The sequence below is a fragment of the Condylura cristata genome, unplaced genomic scaffold, assembly GCF_000260355.1.
Source record: "Condylura cristata isolate star-nosed mole 26May11 unplaced genomic scaffold, ConCri1.0 scaffold00001, whole genome shotgun sequence".
NCBI classification, from domain to species: domain Eukaryota; kingdom Metazoa; phylum Chordata; class Mammalia; order Eulipotyphla; family Talpidae; genus Condylura; species Condylura cristata.
In genome coordinates, this window is record NW_004567102.1 from 82054770 (window position 1) to 82069052 (window position 14283).

The following is a 14283-nucleotide window of genomic DNA, read 5'->3' on the forward strand; positions in this document are numbered from 1 at the left end:
AAGCATGACATTGAGGTTCTGTTCTGGGGTTAATTCGAGCACAGCTGTCAAAGCCACACACAGGGGAGTCAGTCAGGGTGAAAACGATCAGTTGTGCTTTAGGGAGATCACCAAGTATTTCTTTCAAAGACATAAACTCAATCATTCGATTGTTTGCAAAGATTCCCTGGCAGGAGCTCAGCTATGACTCGCTGTCTATTTATGCCTCTCCCTACAGGCCGCATTGCAGGCTGAACAGACATTGCAAACTCTTGCCCCATGAGAGTCAGAACTTTCCACCAGCTATCAGAGCTTCCCAAAGTAAACAGTAACGGCACTCCCCGGGATCCATATTTTTACAACAGCTTGATTTATGAGAAAAGGAAACATCAGATTTGCCAGTCGCACTAGGGGCAGACTGTGGATGTCGCATACTTTCAGTTGGCAGGGTTTTCCTAAGCAACAAAGAGAATCAACGTAAGCCAGCAGTCAACTTACACGTCCACTCTGCCAGCACTCTGCTATCTCCTGGTCTGTGTTCTTGCCTTCCAGCATGCCCAGCTGCTGAGCCCAGCTTGTCAGGAGGGCACCGAACTGGCCCAGGGCCTGTTCCAGGGCAGCCGCTTGGGCTGAGAACTCCTGCTCGGAAAGGGCCATCTGGCTCACGAGGGTCTCCAGGCTGGTCTGTGTGTGGCGCCCGCTGTCTTCCCACTGCTTCCAGTCAGCCCGCAGGGCCTGCATCTCCGTGTCCATGAGCTCACACCCACTGGCAGTTGTGTTCAGTTTCACTGCAGGAGCCAGCGACTCTACTCTGTTGAGGCGGCTCGCGCCAATCTCTCTGGAATCCATCAGCTCCTGTAATGGAATATCGCCATGGTAACCGAGGAGGCCGTGAGTCACTTGGGCTGCAAGTTTCCAAATGTGTACAGAGGGGGACCCTGTCCAGCTAGCAAGTTTTAGCCAGTGTGCCACAAAGAACCAGAATTGATGCGTCTGCCACCCCAACCCCTAGCAGGGGGTGGCCCCGTGAGCGCCCAGGCTGGTGGCCAAGTAAGTCGAGTAAGTCACAGCACCCTAAAGTAGCTGAAATTGGGGACCCTGCAACCAGTTTGAATAGTCAAAACGGTTTTGAGACAGAATGCAGTATTTGCCATGAATGAGTTGCTCTCATAATCATGCAGATCTTACTTGTCCCGTAGGGCAGGGCCAAGGGAAATCTGGCAGCATGACTACGCCCTACTCCAGATTTCTAGTTCATTCTCCGTCGTCCACAAGATGGTGGCCTTACTCACTGACCCACCAGAAATGATGCCCACATGACACAGCTTAGGGAGCCCTACCACTCAGACACTTCAGTGCTTTCAGTAAGAATCTTCATAGTATCCAAAGGAATAATTAGTTCACAGACAGCCTTAAAACCAAGAGTTCAAAGTAACCCCTAGGCTGGGCTTATTTATTATGATTATTTTTGCTTAAAAAGGCTCACTAGAGGCCCTCCCTGGTGGCGCAGCGGGTTACAGCACAGCACTGAGAATCTAAAGCCGCTTTCACATGAGTTCAATTCCCGCCTGCCCCGGAGGTGACCCACATGGCGCGGCAGACCTCTCCTGACCGGCCCGCTGCTCCCCTCAGCAGTGTACTTTGTCGATCTGCCTGTTCTGTCCCCCACTCTGTCTCTGGTGAAGCCTCTCACTGCCCCTGAGCCTCTGGCCTGTACCCTAGTTCTGTATGCACAAATAAATCAATCTTTAAAAAAAAAAGGCTCACTAGAAATTGAATGTTTCAGTTCAACTTTTAGGCTTACAACATACAAATAACCCAAAGGGCATTAAAATATGCATTGCTGGTCCTTCCTGGTGGTGTAACGGGTTAAAGCACAGCACTATGAAGATATCTGCAGCCCCTGCAGCACGAGTTCAAATTTGATGAGTTCGATCCCCCATCAGGGAGGTGACCCACATGGTGTGGCAGACCTCTTGTGACCTGCCCGCTGCTCCCCTCAGCAGTGTGTTTCTGTGGTTCTGCCTATTCTGCTCGTCACTCTGTGTCTGGTGAATCCTCTCATCCCCTACACCTCTGGCCTGTACCCCAGTTCTTGTGTGTATAAGTAAATAAATCCTTTGAAAATAAAATATGCATTGCTAATTAGGTAAAGTAGTAACACATCTTTCTGAGAACAGATTCTTTTATTGACATTTCTCTCACTGATTTCATCCACTGCTGTAAATATATTCATGGCTACAATCAGGGATCTTTTAGTATTAACAAAATAATGTCTGCATTCTCAAATTAAAGGGAAGATGATGGGGGAAAACTAAGAAGAAAACCAATAGCAAATTAATGGACATAAAAAAATAAAGTGTTAACTATGAAGCATTCTTAATAAATGATATTAAACATAATTTGTTAAGGATTAATGGATCTATATGAGATAGCTTGTTTTTACTAGATTAGCTTGAAATAAACCTATCTTCCACAATTATACACAGACAGTGAGCCACATTTTCTTAAAAACCTTTTAGGAATATCTCATTACAGTCATCCAGAGCATGATTCCATGAAATCCTTACACACAGTTAGGGTATGCTACACATATTCTTCCTTTTCTCAGCAACAAAAAATTCTAAATACTTCCTTTATTAATGTGCATGATAAACAGTGATCTGATGAAGAAAAAATAGAGCTTTAAAAAAATGTCTAGTTATTAGATTTAAATACTTAAGATTTGCCTTTGAGTGATTTCCAATTTGCAGTACAGAGACTCTCCATTGTCAGTTTCCCAGATACTCTCTGGGGCACTATCATTTTCCTTTGGTAGAAACATTGGGATGTTTCAATATCTCCAATCACTGCCTTCACTCACCCAGAATTTAAGTAAGTAAGGATATCGTCATGGCACAGTGTTTTGGAAATGACTTGCATGCACATTCTCTTCTTGGGCCTAAATGCCTTCAAATACAGTAGGCACATACATAGCCTCATATACATATATTCCTGGCTTAAAAATCACAGGTTCCTGCAGGTTCCTCCTGGGGGTGGTAGAGATGACCTGGAAGGAGGGAGCCATTTCCTCCCACACCAGTCTCCACACTGGATTGGCCCTAACTCTGGAGACAGCCTCCAGCAGGTGCTGCTGTCTCCTTTCCAAAGTCCAATTATTGTTATTATTATTTTACTTTGCCATATATTTTATGAGAATATTTTTTTAAAAAACAGAAATACGAACACTCAGGGGTATCTCTGGTAGCACAGGGGTTAAGTCTCAGTGCTCTGAAGCTATCACCAGCCACTGCAGCACAAGTTCAATCCCCAGCCAGGGAGCTGACCCAAATGGCACAGCAGACCTCTCCTGTCTCCCCACTGCTCCCCTCAGCAGTGCATGTCAGTCAGTCTGCCTGTTCTGCTCCCCATTCTGTCTCTGGTGAATCTTCTCATCCCCCAAACTTCTGGCCTACACCCCAGTTCTTGTGTGCATAAATAAAATAAATCTTTAAAAATATATATGGACACCCAGAAAGCACTCTTTGTGAAGGAATTATCTTACTTTTCTCATGCTGACATTTCAAAACATCAGTGCCTCCTTGTTCTCTTGTGCCCCACCCTGGTGTCCCTTCCCACTGTGTCATCCTGTTGCTCATCCCACCTATCTGTGGAAAGGGGTCTCTGTCACTGTCAACCTGCCTAACTCTCAAAGGAGGGGGCAGTCTTTGGTGTCTTGGTTCCTCTGTGGCGGCGACCACCTCATTCAACAGGGGATTGTGGTCAACACACCTTCCTGCTCCTCCTACGGTCATCATTTCACCCCCCTTTCCTCCTGTCCCTTCTAAATACTCTTCTGTGATACCTTGACTATTGGAAGTTTCCAGATCTCAGGCCCATGTCCACTGTGCTGTGTGTTTTACACATGTCTTCGTTTCACTTACTCTGGTGGCTTCAGCATAAATTACATCCAGTCACTCCAACTCTGTCTTCATTCTGACTTCCTAATTGGAAATTCAGACTTCACCATTTAACTGCCTCCCAGATGATACGACCTGGCAGTCCGAATTCCACCATTCACCACTGAACTCCCCACTCTTGCTTCTCTGTACCCCATCTCCTCTGTATGAACTCATCTTCTGATAGATACAACTCTATTGACTCTGGATAAAGACTTAGCCATCGCCCTTGACTTTTCCCATATCTCCAATTAGATCACTCACTTGCCAAATCCTTTGGATTTTCTTCCTAGGTCCATTCTGTGTGCTAAGCCCAGTACTAAATGTTTCATGTGCATGATCTAATTACATACTTAAAACTATTCTGTGAGACCATTACAATTGTTATTCTACTTTACCAATTAAAAGCTGGAGGCTTGAGGATATCAAGTGACTTGCTCAAAGACAGAGAAAATCAGGAAGACAGGAGCAGTCCTGGGCTGCTTGAGTGGACCTCTAACAGCACAGTTAGTTCTTAGTTGATTAAATATTTAATTGCGATCATTTTCAACCTCCCGGCTTTCCAGTAGGGAGCTATCACTACATCTGGCACAGCATATCGTGACTTCAGGTTGTGAGTGCCACTCCTTACCACACTGCAAAGTGTGCATCTGAGAGGGATGCACAAGCTGGGGGAATCAATAGCTGGATGAGTAAGTGAGATAATAGTGAGGTGTGTATCAAAGAGGCATTTTAAAGAAGTGCAAAGATAACAAGAAGTTTAAAAGTAATTTTATGGGATTATTTCATTGAAACCCTATGTGGTCATGGTAGGAATGAAGGAAGATAATACTTTTCAGACACTTAGAAGTAAATCTTCTCTATACAGTCATTATAGTTATTGTCAAATATTTTTTATGAGCTTTATGTTCTGATCTCCATAGCTTAAAACGCAACTTCATTATTGCTTAGGGTTTTTTTTTTTTATTAAAATCTCTGATTTTCCTATGGAGAGGTTGGACATGATTGCAGTTGAATATTTAATCATCTATGAATTAATTTCTATTTTTTAAACTGTCCTTGCAAGGAGCAAGCCAGATGGTAATTTTAATGACTTTAAAGTACCATCTTCCATTTTGCTATTGTACTGTTGACTAGAAAATAGGAATAAAACATCTAGAATGACATTTCCAAATTAATGTTGAAATACTGTCAATTAAGTCACTAAGTAAACTTTACCTCCATTGTTCTAAAATATAGTATCTAGCTTCGTCAGCCCACCAAAATGATGTCTATTTTGTAGTTCCTACATTATAAGCATACAAAAGCCTAAAGGATAATGTTCCATTTTGTATTTTGAATCCTTTTATTATTTTGCTTATATTTGGAGTTCTTGAAGTTCAAGGTAATAAACACTAACAAGTAGAAACCAGAAAGGAAACATTATAAATAACAGATAACACCCATAGACTCCTCAGCACAGGCAAGTTGTACTCAGAATCTATAGAAGCAAGTTGTACTCAGAATCTATAGAATCTATAGAAGCGAAAGGGGTTAGGTCTCAGCACTACAAAGCTATCTGCAGCCACTGCACTCTCCGGGCAGGGAGCTGACCCACAGGGTGAGGCAGACCTCTCCTGTTTCTCCTGATTTGCTCCCCACTCTGTCTGGTGAATCCTTACCCCCTGAACCTCTGACCTGTACCCAGCTCTTGTATGCAACATGAAGATTTATAAATAAATCTTTTTTAAAAAAAGCCATAGAAACAATAAAGTGATAAAAATGTGCATTTTCTGACCTGAATTTTAGACAACTTTTTCTGGGTTGCTGATGAATCGCCAGACATATCTGACCACCGGTGAAGTTCTTCCTTGGCTGAGTGGAGCCAATCTGTGAACTCCTGGACTGCATCTAAATACATTAGATGGTCTTTCACGATCTCTTCCACTTTTCTCATTTTCTCCTAATAAACAAAGACAAGACTACTTTTCAATAGTTGCTTCTGGAAACATGAAATCAGATACCAAATCTGAGAAGCATCTCATTAATAGCCACAAAAGAGTTCATTCTTATTCTTGAATTTTCTCTATATTTAATAAAGTAAAAATATCCAATCTTAATTAGACTGAGAAAAGCAAGCATCATTCCTGCAAGTTGAATTTTGCCCTGTTAGTCATAAAAATCTATGCCTAATGAGTGTGGCATAATGTACCCCAATAATAATTCTCTTGTGAATAGTCACAATAATAACTATTCTTGTTATTCAAGCAATTGTCAGTGTTGCCTTTGTGCACAGCTTTCTGCTCAGCACGGTAAGTGCATTTGCTCATTTCATCCTCACACTAGCGCTGCAAGGTAGAAAGTGCTACTATTATCACCATCTTACAGAAGAAAACGCTGGCATGCCCACAGTCACACATCCAAATTGTCAGGATGTAAGTCTAGGTTTTATTTGATGCCAAGGTCATGCATTTCAGTCATTACCAAAATAAAAGGATAAATTAACTCAGGTTAATAATTGGAAAGAATTCCAAAAAGGAAAATGAAAACAAGGGAGAAAAGACAATTCTCCCTTATTTTCTTTGACATTGTCACAAATATACAATAGAAAACGCTTGGGTGAAAATAAAGATTCAAAGGGAAAATTGGGGGAAAAACATCTCAATAGACCTGTCATTACTGTAATGATTTTAAAACAACTTAAATCATGGACATTTAAGACTCAGAAAATATTGAAGAATGGGCTGACTAATGATCTCACTGGAGGGAGTAGAAAACAAGGAACAGAAAACCACCCCAACTCTGCAGAAAGAGGAAACCTCACAGACAGCCCTAGGTTAGAATGTAGTGTTTATTCACCAAATAAACACAAAACTTTACAAAACCAGTTCCCCAATCATTCTACCCACCTTCAAGGTTCTTCTTCCACAAAATAAGCGCTAAGGGCCCCACCCCATCCCACCCTGCAGCGCGGCACTATGAAGACCGCTGCAGCCACTTCAGTGCGAGTTCAATCCCCAGCCAGGCAAGGGACCTGTATGGCACAGCAGACTTCTCCTGTCTCACACGTGTGCTGCTCCCTCAGCAGTGTGCTCCCTAGATCTGCCTGTTTCGCTCCCCACTCCGTCTCTGGTGAATCCTCTCACTGCCCCTGCACCTCTGCCTATACCACAGTTCTGTATGAATAGATAAATAAATCCTAAAAATAAACAAATAAAAATAAAATAAGCATGAACCTTGGCCACAGTCACGATATCATTAAACTGGGATTTCAGTTCCTCCTGAGCTGTCTCCTGGAAAGATTCGTCCTCAGTCTTCTGGTAGAGCTCCCTGGACTTTGCAGAGAGCCGCTGCAGGGCTCCAGCGTGCTCCTCCGCCTCGGACAGGATGGACTGAAAGTGGTCCAGGAGGGAGAACTTTTCCTTCAGACCTGCTTGCAGCTGCAAGGGACGCTCTACTTTTTGCTCCACCGATTCCATCCACTGCTCCAACTGGTTTTTCCACTCCAGATAGTCATTCCATTGACTCACCACAGACTCCAAAGTGCTAGAATTAAGTCACATGTTAGAAAAATCAGTTATCCTGACATCGCCTGCGAACTAAACCCAGGGGCATTGCATTCAGGCAACCTGTTTTACTGAATGCTGCTGTAGGTGATGCAGACGCTGCTTTTATGTGTGGGAGAAACACTCTTTCTCTGGCCCTCAATCATTTTGTCCATACCAAAACAAGTCTATTTCGAACACTGAAGCTGGTGTGATAGCTATAGACGCATCTGGAGATTTGTCTTCCCTATGTAGCTGCCCGAAATGAAGAGACTAATTTAAGTCTTATATTAAAAATTATTGCTGGATCCCACCCCTAGGTATCTACCCAAAAGACACAAAAACACTGATTGAAAAAGATACCTGTACCCCCATGTTTATTGCTGCTTTATTTACAATTGGAAAAACATGGAAGCAGCCCAAATGCCCAAAAGTAGATGACTGGATAAAAAAGATGTGGTACATATATATATACAATGGAATATTACTCAGCAACCAAAAAACAGAAACACATGTCTTTTGCAGCAACTTGGATGGAGCTGGAAAAGATCATGCTTAGTGAAATAAGCCAGAAAGAGAAAGAAAAATACCGGATGGTGTCACTCATAGCAGGAGTATAATGGACCAGGCGAGAAAATAACAAGAATAATGAACAACCATATGCCAGAGACATTTTGTGGGGGTGGAGTGGGGAATGGGATCAAAAACGGGGCGGGGGGGAGAGAAATGCACTGGATTATGGTGATGGCACACGGGTGATTTGGTGATGGGAAACCTGCGGGGATTACAATCGAGATGGAAAAAAAATGTACAAAATGATGAAATGATGTAAAAATAAACTTCTGTAATTAAAAAAATTATTGCTGGGGCATCCATTAAAATTAAATATCAACTCTTCATTTTCTTGGGTTAGTTTGTATTCAGATGGCAATTATTTTGAACCACAGTATTCTACCTCTATAAATAATAATTGGATTGTTATACACTTCACTGTAAATACATCCATCCATACACACATACATATGTAATATATGTGACTATATATAAAATATATATACTATGTAATATTTATATACAATGTTGATTGTATAAAGGAATGAAAGTCAATGTATTCATAATCGAAAACATATACTATATAAATATATAAAATAAATATGATGATATAAAAAAATTTAGTCATGAACAAAAGTTTGACTTTTGTTTAATAAATGTTCTCCAGACAGGCATTTCTTTAAAAGATTTACTTATTTATGCATACAGAACTGGGGTTTAGGCCAGAGGTGCAGGGGTGGTGAGAGGATTCACCAGAGACAGAGTGGGGAGCAGAACAGGCAGATGGTCGAAGTATACTGCTGAGGGGAGCAGCGGGCGGGTCAGGAGAGGTCTGCCACGCCATGTGGGTCACCTCCGTGGCTGGGTATTGAAATTGTGCTGAAGTGGCTGCAGCTAGCTTGCACTGCTGTATTTTAACCCTCTGTGCCACCAAGGAGGGCCAAACTGGCATTCTAAAATTGGCAATTAACCAACTTCTAAACTATTCTAAGCTCACCTTCCAGTCTCCTTTGTATACAACCTGTGATCCTAGAGTTACATCTGTGGAAAACATAGTTCCAGCATTTACACAAATCCTTTCTTTTGCATGAAGAAGCAGTTCATCATAGTTGCCCTAGTCCTATCTTTTCTCAAAGAATGTTCTAGGAAATCCAAATCAAGCTCACTCTGTATTACTCCACAGCCCCACAATGTCCTAATCACACAACCCGAGTTTGAGTTTTACTTGTAGTAGGCTCAGCCTCTGAGCACTTAGAGAGCAAGTGCTCTCTCATTTTCATTATTTTAACACAATTTGAACATTACTACTGCTCAACAGTTGATTGTTAGATTTAATTTCTTGCTGGAAGAGGAGAGTTTGATTCTTTTTGGAATTAACAGTGCATTCTCATATCCAAAATAAATCCACCCATACTCCTGCTCCCTTTTGCAAACCTGACCCCTGGCCCACGGCGTGGTGTCCTGGACCCAGTCGCCTGTGACCGGCACGACAGCAGCACCTCGCAGTTTTGGTCTTTGATGGACAATGTGAGTTACTACAACATTCAAAATGTGCTGAAACTGGGGTTCCTCCCACCCCATGTTATTTTAGCTGTGGTCATGCCTCCTTGTTTGTAAGATGGTACCCTGTGTGTTTGATGATGACCTTTCAGCTTTGACTCATCTGTTTATTTTGAGCATGGTGGGGCCCCCCCATTCAGAACATGGCTCCTGAGGGTGTTAGACAATTCTGACAGAAGGGCATTTGTCCAAACACCAGTCAAACACTGAGAAGAGAGAGCAGATAAAAACTCAAAAAACTCAAAAAGTGGGTCCTCCCTGGTGGCACAGCAGGTTAAAGCACAGCACTAAGAAGCTGAAGCCACTTCAGCAGGAATTCGATCCCTGCCCTGGAGATGACCCACATGGTGCAGCAGACCTCCCTGACCCGCCCGCTGCTCCCCTCAGCAGTGTACTTCGTCAGTGGACCTGTTCTGCTCCCCACTCTGTCTCTGTTGAATCCTCTCACTGTTCCTGAACCTCTGGCCTATACCCTAGTTCTGTATGCATAAGTAAATAAATCTTTTAAAAAAAAAAAAACCTCAAAACTACAGGAACACCTGCTGTGACAATATGTTCTCTACCTTCCCATCAGTGTCTGGTATGGTGTTCCTCAGCAGGGGCTCTGTGGTATGAGAATGTCCCAAGGAGGTTCTCACCACTGGCACAATCAAATCTTCCCAGGCATTTCCATAACCCCAATGTGGATCATGTCACTTCAGGTTGAGAAAAAGATCTATTCTGAAGCTCAACAGTTGCTGGTAATTTTAATTTCCCTTATGTGTCTTTAAAAAGGTACATTATGGGGCCCTCCCTGGTGGTGCAGCGGGTTAAAGCACAACACTGAGAAGCTAAAGCCACTTCCACATGAGTTCAATTCCCGCATGCCCCGGAGGTGACCACACGGCGCAGCAGACTTCTCCTGACCCGCCCGCTGCTCCCCTCAGCACTGTACTTCATCTATCTGCCTGTTCTGCTCCCTACTCTGTCTCTGGTGAAGCCTCTCACTGCCCCTGAGCCTCTGGCCTGTACCCCAGTTCTGTATGCACAAATAAATAAATCTTAAAAAAAAAAGGTACATTAATAACATCATTCAAAGCCATATATTCTTGTTTTGATGAAGTGAAAGGAGGTCATTTACCAAACCCATGTTGCTGGGTGCAGGATTCCATGGAAGATATTATGGAAGATGTGGAGGAGGGAAGAAGTGGAGGAGGGAAGAGAGAGAAAGAGGGTCAGAGAGAGAGAGCAAGTAACTGCAAGAAAACAAAACTCATCTTCGCCCATACAGAAAATACATTCTAGGCTAAGACAGGTGTGCATGAGACTAACTGAAATAAAATACTTGGTAAGGCTACATTTACAAACACCATCATTGTACTAAGCCCTGGATTATATGGAGGCAAATAAACAGTGAAAATGGACTCTACCTCTGAGCACGGACTGAGGAGCTCATGATATTAGCCCACACATCTTTAAGGGTCTGAAGCTGCGTCTGAATCACCTTCTGACCTTCTGTGTTGCTGCTTCTCAAGGCCTGTTCCCCTTTGCCGATGGCCATATTCAACTTCACTTCTCCTTCCCCTTTCATTAGGAGAATCTCCTACAAAGGAAGTGTGAACAACTGTCAAAAATAGAAACCCTTCCAGTATTTTCGAAAATGGAGTGCTTCCTATGAAAATCAAAATAGGGACTATCTTACTCACTTGAATGAAAATTACCATGACAAACCTTACAGATTCTATTGTGACAGAGTAGCTACTTAAATATAAGCTATCAGGAAGCCCAGAAGCAAAGATCAACCCCACTTTCAATTCTTGGAAAAATGGGGGACACTGGTCGAGCAATGAGGACTCTACTGGATTTTGTTTTAGAGTAAAGAGAAGTGCTTCGGAGATGAAGACACGCTTGTCAGCGATGACCCTGTCCTGTCTCTGTTGCTGGCTGCCTCCTCAGTTTTGGAGTCAGCATCACAGGCCCAAGTCAGGGTGGTTGGCCTTCGTGATGTCAACCCAGCCGCCTGTCTTAGCCCGCTCGCTCTACTGCATAGTACTACAGGTGACAAGCTACAGACTGGTCTATTCCGAGGGCTGAGAACTCCTAGAAAGCAAGGACTCAGTTCTGTCCTTCCATTTGCAGCAGTCTGCAAGGAGGAAAAGAGGTGTTCGAGCACCTCTGTGGAATATTTATTGCATGAAATTAAAACTTAATGCTAAAAGAAAAGACCTCAATGCTATTAATTAAAAGTATTCCCTTAGAAAGGGGACTAAGACCCCTCCAGGTCCTTTTTGCCACATTTCTCCATTTTGCCCACCTGCCCCTTCTGGGAGGCTCAGAGAAGGGGTAGGACCCATGCCACGTGTGGCCTCAGGATCTTGGGGTGCCCGGCTAGCCCCCACATACCTGCACTTGGAGGAGCCGCTTCTCCAGGGTGTCTCTGCCGCCAACAGTGCTCTCTGCGCTGGCCAGTCTGTCCTGAACGTCCTTCACCCAGGACCACAAGCTCTGCAGCGCTTCCTCCAGGGCCTCGTGCTCCTGCAGGGCCGCCTGGCAGCCCCGAAGCTTCTCCTTGGTCATCCTGAGCAGCGTCTGGTAGTGTGTGAGCAGCTGGGAGCACAGGCGTCCTTCTTGCCCGGCTCCGTGGCCTTCCTCGCTGAGAAGCTGCCCTCGCTGGGAAAGTTTATCAAGAGACTCTCTAAAGAAAACAGAAAGGACATATTTTTAATTCCGACATTCTGGCGTGAAGGGGAGTGACCAGGGAGTGTTGACGCAGGAGCCCGGGCCAGGCCGGCCCACAGCGACAGGAACACAGGGACAGGAGGGCTGGTCAGCGCAGAGCCCAAGCCCAGCCGGCCACCTCCACTGGCTCTTGGTTTCTTTGAATGTCGCCGACTGACTCTGAGGTTTATAATTCCATCGATGCTGTGCCAAGATCCGCTGGCTGACTCGCCGTGCACACCAGCCAGGCCTGCTTCTCCAGACTGCTTGCTAACATTGCTCCAGGCCCATTAGTGCTCTTACCACAGGCAGCTCCATGAAACTGGCCCCACGCTCTGCTCTTTTGGAGAGCGTGGAGATTCCTCTGCCGCTCTCTGCTTCTCGAGTGGGCCCTGCCAGTCTCCCAGGAGCCCCGCCCCCAGGAGCCTGAGGGGGACTGTGGAGAGGGAGGGCGCAGGCCTCTCTCCTGTGTGTCCCGTGCCCATGCCCGTCCCTGTCTCACTGTTACCTCATACTTCCTGTGTGACTCAGTCCTCAAGGCCTTCCCCTTCTGGAATCGGGGCTCTCACACTCATCTTATAGGACCAGCACCAGGTCGGGGCAGGCAGAGTTTAAAAGCCAAATCAAAAAACTATGGTGTCTTTCCCAAGGCCACTTTATAGCTTCCCTTGCTGCAACTTGGGTGCTTTGCTGTCGCAGTCTGGATGTATGTGAATTAAGTCAAAAGCTGGCTTCGTCTGCTGATAGAGCCCTGCATTGTGATCAGCACTTCTAGGAGGAAACGCCAGATACCAGAAAGGGAGGGGGTGTGTTGTTTGAGCACAAACGGCTGGAAGCGCAGGAGGAAGCATCTCAAGCCTCCTGCAGACTCTCTTTGACTCTGTTCTGAGCACCTACAGTATGAACAGCACCCGAGAGCCTCCTGGAGATCTGCACTGCACAATATTCTGTCTGCTCTACAACATATTTTTTCTACCTATAACCTGTCTTGCACCACAATTGGTCATAGCTTAAGCAAGGGCGTAAGTTAAATATTAATTCAAAACAAGACCCTGGAGGTGCAGCGGGTTAAAGCACAGCACTAAGAAGCTGAAAGCCACTTCAGCATGAGTTTGATCTCTGTCCCAGAGGTGACCCACATGGTGTGGCAGACCTCCCCTCACACACCCACTGCTCCCCTCAGCAGTGTGCTTCATCGATACGCCTGTTCTGCTCCCCACTCTGTCTCTGGTAAAGCCTCTTACTGCCCCTGCATCTCTGGCCTGTACCCAGTTCTGTATGCACCAATAAATAAATCTTTAAAAAATGTTAATTCAAAACAATAGACATCACTTCTTACTCTAAGGAGGAATGGCTTCATGGATGTTAAAATTTAAGTGACCTTCATGTCTGGTTATGTTTTAAAATTTTGCAGAGCACCTTCCCAGGCTATGAGGTACTGGAAATACTTTGAGGAAAAAGGCACGGACTGGAGGGAGGCGGAGGAGTGAGGGGCTGCTGCCAGCAAGAGACCCAGCCTGCAGAGTGCCTGGGGCCCATCAGGAGAAGCTGCCAGTCAGAGTGAACACTCGAACATTCGGAGGGCCTCTGCAGCTAGTCCTGGATCATCAGAGACTGAAAGGTCAAGAATGGCCATGAGCGTTAATGTTAAAAAGCTGCTATTATTAGAAACACAGTGAGGAATTAAAAACATAAACTTGGAGTGAAGCATATTTAGACCATTTCTCCAATGGGAAAACACAAAGGAAGGTAAAGAGTGCTCTGTGGACAAGAATGAGGGCGCAGAACAATGAAAGTATTTTAAAAGTTTGGGCAGTGAAGGGAAGTACGTCTGGACAAGAGTTAGGGTTTCCAAAGCACACACAGTCCTCCTGCACACCTGTGGCTGAGACACTTCTCTTTTTCTCTCTCCTAATAAAACTGTCCCTTTAGGCCCTTCCTGGTGGCACAATGGGTTAAAGCACAGCACTAAGAAGCTAAAGCCACTTCCGCATGAGTTCGATCCCCGCCTGCCCCAGAGGTGACCACATGGC

General features: G+C 44.6%; 1 protein-coding gene across 1 annotated transcript in view; it reads right to left on the reverse strand.

The window, feature by feature from the left end:
- The window catches only part of SYNE1 (spectrin repeat containing, nuclear envelope 1), a 424261-nt gene that overhangs the window by 216007 nt on the left and 193971 nt on the right, over positions 1–14283 (reverse strand). The window contains exons 48-52 of the mRNA XM_012735121.1: positions 11936–12227; positions 10963–11135; positions 7133–7442; positions 5695–5859; positions 478–834 (exon numbers count right to left, since the gene is read on the reverse strand). Coding sequence (XP_012590575.1) covers positions 478–834; positions 5695–5859; positions 7133–7442; positions 10963–11135; positions 11936–12227 — 1297 coding nt within the window. The remainder of the gene's footprint in view (positions 1–477; positions 835–5694; positions 5860–7132; positions 7443–10962; positions 11136–11935; positions 12228–14283) is intronic.